Source organism: Cicer arietinum, chromosome 3 (genome assembly GCF_000331145.2).
Source record: "Cicer arietinum cultivar CDC Frontier isolate Library 1 chromosome 3, Cicar.CDCFrontier_v2.0, whole genome shotgun sequence".
Classification (NCBI taxonomy): domain Eukaryota; kingdom Viridiplantae; phylum Streptophyta; class Magnoliopsida; order Fabales; family Fabaceae; genus Cicer; species Cicer arietinum.
Window position 1 is genome coordinate 65,883,610 of NC_021162.2, and position 14,322 is coordinate 65,897,931.

A 14,322-nucleotide genomic window follows, 5' to 3' on the forward strand; every position below is an offset into this window, starting at 1 on the left:
GGGAAAGAGCTTCCACCGAAACATTTGAGTCTTGGAAGCTTCTCTAGATCAATTCTCCACAAAGATGGGAATATGATCTTCTGAGTAATAGGATTACAATTATTATTATTCCTTATTATCTCTTCCATCTTCTCGCATTCACAAACCTTAAGACGTTTCAAATTTGGAAGGCTTGTGGCCATGGAAACATCCGGAAACACACATCTCAAATCATCACATTTTTCTATGTGTATGGCTGTCAAATCCTTAAAGCCTAATATGTGATTATGATTTTTCCAAATGTGCTTCACTTTTGGCAGCAAAGACAACCATATCTCATCTAATTGATAATGCAGCATACTATCATTTGATCCTTCAAATATCTCTTCTAAGTACTCACATTCTCGCACATCGAGAGTCTTCATATGTGAGAATAAGTGCATCGTGTTGGATTGTACGCAATTCAATAGCTTGTGACAATTTACAATTTCAAGTGATGCTGCTCTTTTGAAGTAGCCAACCAGCTCTTCATTGATATCTTTAAATGTCTCTAATTTTTGCAACTCCACCTACACATAACATACATAATTAATGTAATCTATTTTATATTCAAATTTTCATATAATGATCAATGTGTGTGTCTCCTCTACCTTGTATTTCTCGGAATTATGAAGATAATGTATTGTTAAATTAAGATCTCCATGTGTGGGCACATCTTGAAACTCCCACGTTAGTGTATGAAGGTTGGGTGTTTTTACAATAACATTTGTTTGGGGAAATGTTTTCATAATTTGACACTCTTCAATTGATGACATCATGATATCATAGTCGTATACTCCCGAACAAAAACACTTGAGCTTTGGCACTTGTCTAAATTGTAACACCTTTAATTCTACAAATGAAACTTCAATCTTATTATTATTGCAATTCATGTCTTCGTCCTCTTCAATAGTGTACAATGGAATATCATAGTCATAAACTCCTGAACAAACACATTCCAAGTTAGGAAGATACATAAGTGTCAATTTCTCCAACATAGGAAATAAAGTCTTTATGTTGCCTCCTTTAGTATTCTTATTTTCCTTTGTAACTATCTCCTCCATCATTTTACAATTCTCAACTTTTAGTGTTTGAAGTTGCACGAGACTTCTGGACATGGAATGAGATAGCAAACTCTTCAAATTGTGGCAATTTGCAACATAAATACTTGTCAGGTTCTGGAAGCTTACAACCTCCCCCTTTTTTGTATATGCTCCTCTACTTGATCCAAACACTTCAACTAATGAATCACAATAACTTATGTTGAGTTCTTTCACATGTTGAAGCACTTGTATCTCATTGTATGGTACAAGTATAATCAATTTATGAGAGTCTTTGATATATATTTCGGAGCTTTTGAAAGAGTATCCTTCATTATGTAGTTTAGTCCAATTCAACATCTTTGATCCTTGTGATGCAACCTGTAAAATATTCATTAATGTGTTTGTTAGAAATATTACCTTTCTTTATTCCCAAAATTCAAAAGACTTATATACGCTTTTGGTCACTAAAATATTTAAAATATTGCTTTTAGTTCTTATAAATTCTTTCCTCGAATTTTAGTTCCCATAATATTTTTCGTGGGTAGTTTTAAACCCTATAAAATCAAAATAAATTAAGACTTTATTATAACACTACAAAACTTTTCAGACACATTTTATGAGTTAGGACATAAGTCTTTGTAAAATATGAGTTTAAAATTTGATTTCTAAGTCCTTATCTATGATATTTTGGTTTCTTGATTATTTACATTCAAAAAAATTATATTTAATTCATCTTTTATTAAAAAGAGTCAAAAAATTTAAACATGTCAACTAAAATTCAAAAGATACAAATTAGTTGACTTAACAACAACGAATAAAATTAACAGAAAAAAATATTGAAAGAGATTAAAAGTCAAAGAGTTTTTTTTATATATAGAGATTAAAACTAAAATTTAAAACTTTAATAGGAATTAAATCATATTTAACCATATTCTAACTTGATTATCTATAATTCTAAAAGTATTAATAGTTAAAACATACATAATTGTTTATTTGTGGGCCATTTAAACTTTAGTAAATGAGACTTACAAATGATTTAAATCCTTGAACAATGGCATTGATGTCTATCTTCAGTATATAATTGTTCTTGAGTATTAGTGATTCAATTTTTATGGTGAGAACCTTGAGCTTAGGTGTATCAGAAAATCCTCTTGAAAATACTTCCATATTGGGACAATCTTCAATAGCAACTTTCTGCAGTGATGGAAAATGAAGATTATAGTGACCTTGGGAGAAGGTCTTAAGGTTGGGTAGGTTTATAAGAAGTAGAGACTGCAATGCAGGGAACATAATCTTATTTTCACTTGTGTCTATCTCTTCTTGATGATATATTATTTCCTGCATGTTTTCACAATCTCGTATTTCTAGCTTCTCAAGACGCTCAAGACTACTCATGGATGAATGTGAAAATAATATGTTGATTTTGTTGCATGCTTCAATGAGAAAAGATGTTAAGTTTGGAAATAAGAACTCATCAATGAGTGGGAAATGTCTTATGCTTATTTGATCACTCACATGTTCATCCTACAAAATAAGAGAATCTTATTTACTTGTATTATATATCCAAGTAAATCAATAAAATAACAATTATGAATTTCTTTTAACAATGTATATGTATATTATTTCTCTTTGTGTGTAGCACTTTCAATATGCATGTTCAAGTAAAATTGTCAAATATATTAAGCAATTGATTGTTTTGATACCCACCATGGAATGTTGAAGACTTGTCAGATTTGGCAAATTTTTCAAATGAAGTGATTCTAGTACAACAAAAGAATTTATCATGTCTCTTGTCTTTTCTCTCCAAGCTATTATGGTCTTTAAATTGTCACACTTTTCAATTTTGATGGTCTTCATGCATGATAGAACGGTGAAATTACATTGTTCTTCAAGAAAAAATAATAAATCCAACAAATGACATTTTACAATGCATAGACTTTGTAGAGTAGGCATATGGCTTTTTCCTTTCCTGCTCTTCATTTCATAAATAAAAGGTACACGATCAAGCATTTTAGGGACCACTAATGTTTCCTGCAAACATAAAAATATTATTAAATAAGATACTTCTAAAAATTATTGTGGTTAAGTTAATGTTATTAGTATTAATCTATAAAATATTGTCTCTATTCAAAGGAGTCAATATCATCTCTTCAATTTATGTAGCAGACTATATGTACAATTGTAGAAAGTAGATAAAATGACATTTCATACCTTACTATTTCTCTTACTTGTGTTTCCTTGATGAATAATTTTGGGTATAAATGGCATACATCTAGAGGACCAAGTAGAAGATTTTGAGTTGTTTTCTTTGAAATTTTGAAAATCAACATCTTTTATGTCTGCACAATTTGTGACATCGACGTTGTTGTCTAGCTTTGCATCAACATGGATTGGTAAGAAAGATATCTCCAACATAGGACAATCATCGATATCAAATTGCTTCAAGGATGGACATTCTAACCAAAGTGAATCTGAACAAATACTCATAAGCTTTGGAAGTTTTGAAAGTGATAAATGATGTAGTTTATTGAATCTAATAGATTTCACATGTCGTTTGATGTCATCATTTTCATCTATGTTCAAAACCACTATATTCTCAATCGACCTACAAGATATCACTTCCAATTTCTCAAGATTTGTGATTGCTCTAACAATATTCGAATTAAAAATATGTTTTAAAGAATCACAATTTGAAATTATTAGAAATCTCAAATTTTGAAAGCCTTGGACATGATGTGGAACAATGCCCCACACATATAACAAATTTTTGAGGTATGATATCTCAATTTTTGTTAGTTGAGGAAACAACCATTCTAGTGCTTGGACACTAGATTCCAAATATCCTCCCAAGTCAAACACCACCTCTAAGGAAATGCAATTTTTTAATAGTATTGTTTCTAATTTTGGAAATTGTTTAATCCAATTAGATGAAAACAACTTGGCAATAACATGTGAGGATCTAAGATGTTGTGACTCTGATAGTTTTTCATCCAGTGTGTTTGTAGAATCACTTATTTCAGTTGCAACATCCGATTCCTGAACATATGTAACAAAATTTGTTGATATTGATTAGCCTATATAAAATTTACTACAATAAATTAATTCGTTGGTTGAATATATAATGAAAAATGCACGCACAAAATCACATTGGGTCCATTTAATTTGCTAAAGAAAAAATATTAGTTATAATAGTATAGGACAAATCTTTAAGGTACCCTAATTTTATTTTATTTTTGTAGGCTATTTGGTAGACAATTAACATATTAAGACAATGAAAATATAAAATTAACCGTCTAAAAGACATTTTAAGATAATATATTGTTAATAATGCATTCAGACATCTCTCATGATCAAATTAAGATGCTAATAACAATAATTAGAGAGCTACTATTAATAATAATAATAATAATAATAATAATAATAATAATAATAATAATGATAACAACAACTACTAAAAATAATAATTTACTTACTTGGTTTAGCTCATTCAAAATGGTAGCATTGTTGAAGCCAGTAAAACTTGGGAGGTCTCTTAATTCTAGTTCAACCAAATCTGAGAACTCAGTCATCAATCGTTCGACTTCATGATGATGGGATGAATGGCATATCTCTTTCAAATTCTTAAGATTGTTCAATTCTAGTGTATGAATTTGTGAGATACTACCATCTATGAGATACTCCAAATTAGGACATGAATCAACTTTCAAATATTTTAAGTATTTATTTTGGCGATCATGTAATAATTTAGTCGTAACATTTTTCATGTTTATCACCTTTCTTATTGAAAGCATTTCACATTTGTTAACCAATTGTAAGAGCACCAATGTGTTACAAATAGATTGATAATCCATAGCGCACAAATTCAATACTTTTAACTCCAAAAATAAAGAGCGATGTAACCTAGTATAAGGATCCACATAAATCCAAAACTTTTGCAAATTGTTGAAATCCAATTCTTTGAGAAAATTTGCATCCCCTCTAACTTTCATCTCAATAACCATTAGCTTATGAGATATCTTTTTCAACTCTTTGATTGCAGCATCATTATTCTTCCAAGGAAAATTGGACATCCTTAAATAAAGTTCTTCCAACTTAGTTAATCTTATAAAGACATTATCAGAAATAACATTAAGATCATTGCAACATATCAAATCCAATAATTTTAGAATGCTCAAGTTTCCTATTTCAATTGGCAGTTCTTTGATATTTGAATGTGCAAAACTTAGGACTTCAAGGTGTATAAGTTCCTTACCAATTATAGATATGTCTCCAACATCACAATATTCTACTTGCAAAGTATTGAGATTACCTGAGACTTGAGATAAAGATGGCAATTTCGGAATGCACAAATTTTGCATAGATAAAACTTTAAGTGCACACATTCCTTTGAAGAAATGTTCAGGCCAAAAGATTGGTTTTGTTTCTTGGGCTCTTACTTGTAGAAGTTTAAGCGTTGTACACTCAAAGTCATTTTCTAACTCTTTTGTATCATCCAAGATAAGTGATAGTGCATTGATGTTGTCTAATTTCTCTTTTTTTATCCACTTAAAATTGTATTGCACCATAAACCTATCTTCTGCATTTTGATTTGCTATTGATAAGACAACTTCACGGACAATATCATGCATCTTTACACATCCTTTGACATTGCTATCCAACAACAAGAACTTTCTCTTCAAATCAACCACCAATGTATCCACTCGATCTCTTGCTTCCCATGAAGAAGTAATGTCTTCGAACAATCTCAAGCCCATTGCATGATTCAATAAACCTTCAATAGGAATGTCAAAGTCTTCCGGAAACAATCCACAAAGCATAAGGAAGAACTGGTGTACATTACTATTCAAAAACTTTAAACTAAGCTCAATACGAGGGTGAACAGATTTACCAACATGAGAGAAAGAAGATGATTTTTTCAATTGGTTAAGTGCATCCGTCCAAGCAGACTTTCCTTCATTACTCAAAGCTCTTCCAACTGTCACAATTGCAAGAGGTAAACCACCACATTCCTTTGCAATCTCTCTTGCTATTGGATTGATATCACGTCTATCTACAACTTTTCCTGCCATTTCTCGAAATAGATACCAAGCTTCCTCCTCAAACAACACAGGAACTTGATAATTCACTTTGCTTCCCATAGCTAGACATACATTTTCATCCCGTGACGTAAACAATATTTTGCAAGATTTTTCATGTTCCCTAAAAGGAATTCCAATAAGCTCAAAATCAAGAATGTCCCACACATCATCGAACACAATTAGGACTCTATTAGCTTTACTCAGTCTCGCAAATAATTGCATTGCTCTTCCTTGTGGACTGTCTTTTTTACTTTCAATGCCTAAAAGCTCAGCAATTTCAGTTTGGATCTTCTCATAATTTATATTTTGAGAAACCACTGTCATCACAACATCATCAAATAACTTACTTATTTCTATTGATTTGATGAGTTCTTTTACAAGTGTGGTTTTTCCCACTCCACCCATTCCACAAATACTAATCATTTTGACTTCATCATCCTTTAGTTTCTCTATCACTTCTGTTATAAGTAGTTTTCTAGACATTAGGCTTTTAATATCTTTTATGAAGATATCTTTAAGAGTTAAAGCAGCATTGGGGTAAGATAGGTCCTTGAATTTTTTTTCTTCCTCCTTCAAGCTTGTAATATCTTCTGTGCTTTTAGTACCTTGTTTGCCTAATGAGTAATTTAATGCAAAATCTGGACATTTTCCACCAAAGAATTTTTTGTTCTTGTTAGCTTTATTTTCATCAGAGAGCAATTTTTGCAATTTAATTTCAATACTTGTCACCTCAGAAAGCCATTTTTGAACCTCAGGTGCAATTTCATATCCTTTCCTTTTTTCAATGTTCACCCTTATTTCCAGTGTTTCTTTTATCCTTTTCAATTTCTTATATTCTTCCTCCAAATTAGATGTGATTTTTTTGTGTTGTGTCAAATATTTATAATGCTTCACAGTTGAGTCCACAACTAAATCTCCAAGTTTTATGACAGCTTCTTTTGCTAATTCAGTAAGACACTCCATTTCCTTTTACCTCAAACAAATGTGTATCTAAAAATTTGAACCACAAACTATCATTTCATTTAGTGAAAGACTATGATAAATGATTTCATATTTCATAGAATATTCATTTCAATTCATTAATTTATAGAATGATAGATCAATCATTTATTGAGTTTAATTTATCTTATCTCAGTACTTATTTATTTCTTTTTTCTACTTATCATTCAAGCTTTAATATCAATTTTAAATACTCATATAGAATTTATAAAGAAAATAGTCATATATATCCGTGAGTTTTATTCATTCAAATAAGAGTCTAAGACCCATTTTATTTAAAACTAGATTATGGCCAGCGCGCTGCGCGGATATTAATTAATTAATTAATTTTATAAATTTTATAAGTAATATTTTATGTATTATAAATATAGTTATCTTATAATATTACTTTATTGATTTGTAATAATTGAATATGATTAGGAAAATTAAAATGAGGGAAAATTATGTTTATCACAATCATCTAATTTAATTTTTAAAATAATTTGTAAAATTCATATGATAACTTATTATACAGGATAATTGTTTCACCCATTGTACTTTGATTGTTAATTTATTTTTCAAACATATAACGGTATTTGTATTTATTTGACGAAATAAAATATAAAATACAAACCCAAAAATAAAATGTAAAAATTTATAAATATGATTTACTATTTAATATTTTTTTATTTTAAAAAAATGTTAATGTTGAATTATATTGTAGCGTAGTCTAAATTTATTTGTTTTATTAGTATGATTTTCTAATTGCGAGCATGATAAGTTGTTGTAAACAAAATTATTGAATATATTTACTCAAGAGTTTGAAATTAATTTTATTAAAGATTTACATATACTTTAAATTTTATGCAATACTTAAATTTTCATTTATTTTTTAACATTCAAATTATCATTATAATAAGAAAAATTAAAATAAAAAATAGTATTCAATTATAAATATATAATTTAATTGATAAAAATTTAGTGTTAACATATTTTTTCAAAACACATATATATAGTAAACTTTTGTTCATTATATTTTTTAATATATTCATATATTATAATTTTAAATAAATTTTTGTATTTTAATAATTGGAAGTAATTTTTTTAATAATTTTTCATATGTTCTTATTTTATGATTAATTTTTATAAATTTGTGTATTTTTTCTCAAATAGAATATATATTTTTATTGTATAAAATGTTACTAAAAATGGATTGACATAAATTGAAAGAAATTATAAATGAATTGACATTAATGAGTAATTAAATTTTTAACGTATAAAATTATTACTCACCATAAGTGAAATAATATAATTGTCCACGAAATAAGGATATTTATGTCGATAATGAGTGATTAGGTGGGTTTTTTCCATTGAATTTAATGATTAATAATATAAATTATTACCATTGCTAAATGACTAATAATATTATAAAATAATTTATAAATTTATTATAAAATAACTTATAAAATAGTTTGATAATAATATAAATTATAAATTATTATCAAATTGTAAAATAATTTATAAGTTATAAATTTATTATAAATAATTGTAAAATAATTTTATAATTTATAAATTTATTATAAAATAATATTATCAAATATATTTTGGAGGTATTAAAGAAATTGTGGAAGGAAGAGGAGAAATATGGATTAAAGAGATTAAAGAAGTTGGTCAAGGAGGAGGATTGAAGGATTGAGAGGGGAGAAAAGAGGAGAGGTCCAAATAGCTTTTTAGCTGATGCGGGAAATATTTGTATAGGTGGATGAAATAAAATGAGGTGACATTCGAGGGTGAGGTGGCATTTGGGGGTCTATTTTAAATATATATAATAGATTATTATAAAATAACTTATAAAATAGTTTGATAATAATATAAATTTTAAATTATTATTAAATTGTAAAATAATTTATAAGTTATAAATTTATTATAAATAATTGTAAAATAATTTTATAATTTATAAATTTATTATAAAATAATATTATCAAATATATTTTGGAGGTATTAAAGAAATTGTGGAAGGAATAGGAGAAATATGGATTAAAGAGATTAAAGAAGTTGGTCAAGGAGGAGGATTCAAGGATTGAGAGGGGAGAAAGGAGGAGAGGTCCAGATAGCTTTTTAGCTGATGCGGGAAATATTTGTATAAATGGATGAAATAAAATGAGGTGACATTCGAGGGTGAAGTGACATTCGGAGGTCTATTTTAAATATATATAATAGATAATAACTAACTTGTAATGGATATTTCTACGTGTTTAGTTGGAGTTGTTGCGAGCCTAAAAGTTACTTTTGAATTAAAGTATAAAAAAATAACTTTAAAAATAAAGTTGAAGTTATTTGGTTTATTTTACTTCTTAACTTAAAAATAATTTTAAGATAGACTTTATGAAATAGGATATTTTTACAAATTCTATTTTTTTCATAATGCTATCGTGAACTGCAATTTTGATTTTTTTTTTTAGTATTCAATAAATAATCAAATACGTTATATTAATTAAAAAAAATTCTAAAATAAATAAATTGTTTTAAATTTATAATGTAATAATAGTTTTACCTTAAATAATATTTACTGATTGACGCTCTTGCTTTCAAAGTTTTCTTTAATTTTTTAAAAACTTTATTTGAAAGTTTGGTATAATGATATGAATGTTAATTTTATATTATATTAAAGTTTAATACAAAAGCTTTGATTAAAAAAAGTGTTAAATTTAAGTGATTAATAAAGTTTAAAATTTGTTGTAATAACCTTTCTCTAATCCTTGCAGCTCTTGTGTTTGGATTAGTGTTATTAATTTATTTTTCCATTTAAAAAAAAAAATTGGGCTAGTGCAATAGTTAGATTGAGTTCGTAACACATTTTGTAATTTCAAATGATGAATTGTAAATTGAGATAGTACTCTATTTATCTTTAAAATAAAAATGTAAATAAAATAATTTAAATGTGGTAAAATTTAAAGGAAAAAATTGACCGAAAGTTGATATTGCTTGTATCAAATGAGTTCTCTATGTCTATTTTTTGTAATAGGCTAAATTACATTTGTGGTCCTTTAACTTAATCTCAGGTAACGTTTTAGTCCTTTATCTTTTTTTTTCCCGATTTAGTCCTTTATTCCTAACAATATCAAATAAAGTATGAAAATATGAGTTTATTTGAAGATTTGCGTTACGAATTTGATGAAATTTGTATTATATTGAAGAATATAATTAATTTTATGAGTTTTGATTGAATTTTTTTTTTGAATTTTTGTATAAAAAAGGATAACATTGTTGAAATTTTAAAACATAAAATATCAAATTATCACTTAAAATTAAAATAAAGGACCAAGTCGGAAAAAAAAAAAAGATAAAGGACTAAAACGTTACCTGAGATTAAGTTAAAGAATCACAAATGTAATTTAGCCTTTGTAATATAGATAACTCAAATTACAAAATTTTATGTGATTATTTAAAGTTATTTAATTAGGTAAATAATAGTAAAGTTGTAACCAAAACAATTTGATTTAAGTAAAAAGTTGGAGAGAAAAATTGCACCGAAATTATATGTCAACTTTATATATAGGTATAAATATTTAAAGAAACTTGATTGAATAAAAAATAACAAAATTGTAAATAAAATAGTTAACCATTTCCCGAGTCAAATATGCATGTGACCTCAATAGAAATGCACTTGAAATAAGATTTCTATGAAGAGAACAGGTCTTAGCAATGTACGAAGATGAAGAGGCTTGAAATCGATATTTTCATATCCATTTAAACTTGATGTAGTTCAAGCATTTATAAAATATGAGTACAAGAACAGAAATAGTTATAACTAGATTATGGTCTATGGTCCGCGCAACGTGCGCGTTGCGCGGATATTAATTAATTTTATAAGTTTTATAAGTAATATTTTATGTATTATAAATATAGTTATTTTATAATATTACTTTATTGATTTGTAATAATTGAATATGATTAGAAAAATTAAAATGAGGGAAAATCATGTTTATCACAATTATTTAATTTAATTTTTAAAATGTTTTATAAAATTTGTATGATAACTTATTATATAAAATAATTGTTTGACTCATTATACTTTGATTGTCAATTTCTTTTTCAACATATAATGGTACTTGTATTTATTTGATGAAATAAAATGTAAAATACAAACTCAAAAATAAGATGTAAAAATTTAAAAATATGATTGACTATTTAATATTTTTTATTTAAAAAAAAATGTTAATGTTAAATTATATTGTAGCGTAGTCTAAATTTATTTGTTTTATTAGTATGATGTTTTAATTGCGAGCATCAGAAGTTGTTGTAAAAAAAATTATTGAATATATTTCATCAAGAGTTTGAAATTTATTTTATTAAAGATTTACATATACTTTAAATTAATTTTAGGTATTTAAAATTTTAACTAATTGTTTGTGCAATTGAATTATAGTTAATTGATAAAAGTTTAGTGTTAACATGTTTTTTCAGAATACATATATGGTAAACTTTTGTTCATTATATTTTTTAATATATTCATATATATTATAATTGGAAATAACTTTTTTAATAATTTTTCATATATTCGTATTTTATGATTATTTTTAATAAATTTTTGTATTTTCTGTCAAATAGAATATATATTTTTATTTTATAAAATATTATTTAAAAAAAATGAATTGACATGAATTGAAAATAATTATAAATGGATTGACATTAATGAGCAATTGAATTTTTAAGGTATAAAATCATTACTCTCGTACTGGAATAATATAATTGTTTATAGAGAATTAGATAAAGAGCATTTATGACGATATTTATGAGTAATTAGGTGGTTTTTTCCATTGAATTTAATGACTAATAATATAAATTATTATCATTGATAAATGATTAATAATATTATAAAATAATATTATGAAATAATTTATAAATTTATAATAAAATAACTTATAAAATAATTTGATAATAATATAAATTATAAATTATTATCAAATTATAAAATAATTTACAAATTATAAATAATTGTAAAATAATTTTATAATTTATAAATTTATTATAAAATAATATTATCAAATAGATTTTTGAAGTATTAAAGAAATTGTGGAAGGAAGAGGAGAAGGAATAAGGATTGAAGAGATTAAAGAAGTTGTTGAAAGAGGTGAGCATACTCTCAACAAGTACACATCAGCTTTTTGGTGATGTAGGAAATATTTGTACACTAAATATAATGAGATGGATCAGAAGTCTGTTTTAAATATATATAATAGATAATAAATAATAGATTAAGAGTCATCAGGTTTAAAAAAATCAACTCACTTAAGAAGAAATTAGTCACAGCTTATGTCTTATGTTTAACAAATTGACTTTTGCAAAAACAAAAACTCACTCAATAAGCTATCTTTTTTTTACTTGTAAAAAAAACTAACCTTTTTATATTATTGGTATTACACATATTTTTAACACAGATTAATTTATGTCTGATTAACTACTTTTTTATGTAATAATAATCATATTTAACTACTTTATTATAGCAACTTTAGAAACATAAATAGGATAATTAAATTTCATTTAAATTTTTAAATAAAAAATCGTTTTGTTGCACATACGAGGAAAGTAAATATAAATACAAAAGAAACAAGAAAACTTTCATCATTGAGCACACACAAAACTAAAAAGAAAAATTGGAAATACTTACAAGAAAAGTTGGTTCTGGAATTCCTCAGGGAAAGCAAATATATACAAATGTTAATAAGCTTTCCAAAGAGCAACACTATATATATTTGAGTGTAATAGTAACAAGACCCTCACCAAATTGGATGTTTACAAGAAATAACTTTGGTTAAGAAATATATATATATATATATATATATAATGGATAAATTGAGGTTTAAGACTTAATTGGAATGCATTGATGATATATATAATGGTGGTTTTTGGTTCTAGGATTCCTCAACCATCACATAAGCAACTTGTTGTTTAAGAAAGAATTTAACTTAACTTAAAAGAAGGAGAAAATAAAGGAATTGGTTCTTACATTAGAGAATATAAAATTATACTAAATTCTTTAATTAATTCGACCAAGCATACAATTTAAAAATATATTAAATCTGAGATGTATAAAGCACCAAATTTGTTAGAGCATCTTTATTACTTTGCTCTTGAAGTGATTTAAGGTATACCTTAAAAGTAAAGAAAACTGATATACGAACTTTTTCATTGAGCCAACGGATTCTCTTAACATTGAGAGAGTAAACTTTTCTAAAAGCATTACTTATGAAAGGTTTTCATTGGTGCACTCAAGACTCATGATGAACAATGCACGAAGCCAATTCGAATATTAATCGCGACATGACTCGACAATTAAAATCGTTGAATTTGATTCATAAACCACATGAATGTATTGAACTTGAACTTGAACTCAAAGTTAATTAATTTCATAACTAACTAAATGAATTGAACTTAGAGAATATAAAGTTCGACTCATTTAGTTCATGAGTTGACTCGATAATATGTTTCTGATAGTTGGATTTTTGGGATCAAAGTTTGTATGTTGAATTGTTAGGATTACTTGAAACTGAAATATAATTAATAATCATTTGAATTAAAAATAATAATTATTTTATATTAAAAATAATAACATTTTAGATCTGATAATCTCTTTTAAATTCATAAACATAGCTCACTTTCATTCACTTCAAAATATTGTTTCTAATACAATATATAAAAGCAGAAAAGAGAAAAACAGTAGGACATCATGGTGGTCTGTCACCTAACCATGATTACAAAGTCTTAAACCACTTCAACAAGTATGGGTCACCATACTTCATGCAGAGGTAACTTGGACAGCAAAGTAAAACTAAAGATAAAACAAAAGATCACACAATATTGTTGGTGAACATCTCAAATCTCATGTTTTAACACTCCTCCTTGAGATTTTTGATGGACACTCCAAGCAACCTTCTAAACCTTTCAAACTTAACTCTTGAAAGAGATTTGGTCAATATATCAGAAACTTGAGAGTCCGAACAACAATGAGCGATCTTGATCTCTTGACTTTTTATAGCCTCGCGTATAGCATGAAACTTCACTTGAATATGCTTGGTTTTTCCATCTTGAATTGGATTTTCAGCAATAGCAATTGCTGATTTGCTATCACAATAAATCAAGGTTGCTTTCAGTTGTTGTATTCCTAAATCAAGTAGGATTTTCCTCAACCAAATAGTTTGGTT

General features: G+C 26.4%; 1 protein-coding gene across 1 annotated transcript; it reads right to left on the bottom strand.

Moving 5' to 3' along the window:
* Positions 1–5: 5 nt before the first annotated feature.
* On the bottom strand, positions 6–12,964 carry LOC101498915 (uncharacterized; the record flags this gene model as incomplete). The annotated part of the gene is made up of 7 exons (XM_004493255.2): positions 12,789–12,964; positions 4,535–7,129; positions 3,273–4,097; positions 2,769–3,092; positions 2,091–2,585; positions 630–1,439; positions 6–548 (listed from the first exon to the last, which is right to left on the bottom strand). Coding segments are annotated over exons 2-7 (5,565 nt in total), but the record flags the coding sequence as incomplete, so codon positions are not given.
* Between the last annotated feature and the right edge of the window lie 1,358 nt (positions 12,965–14,322).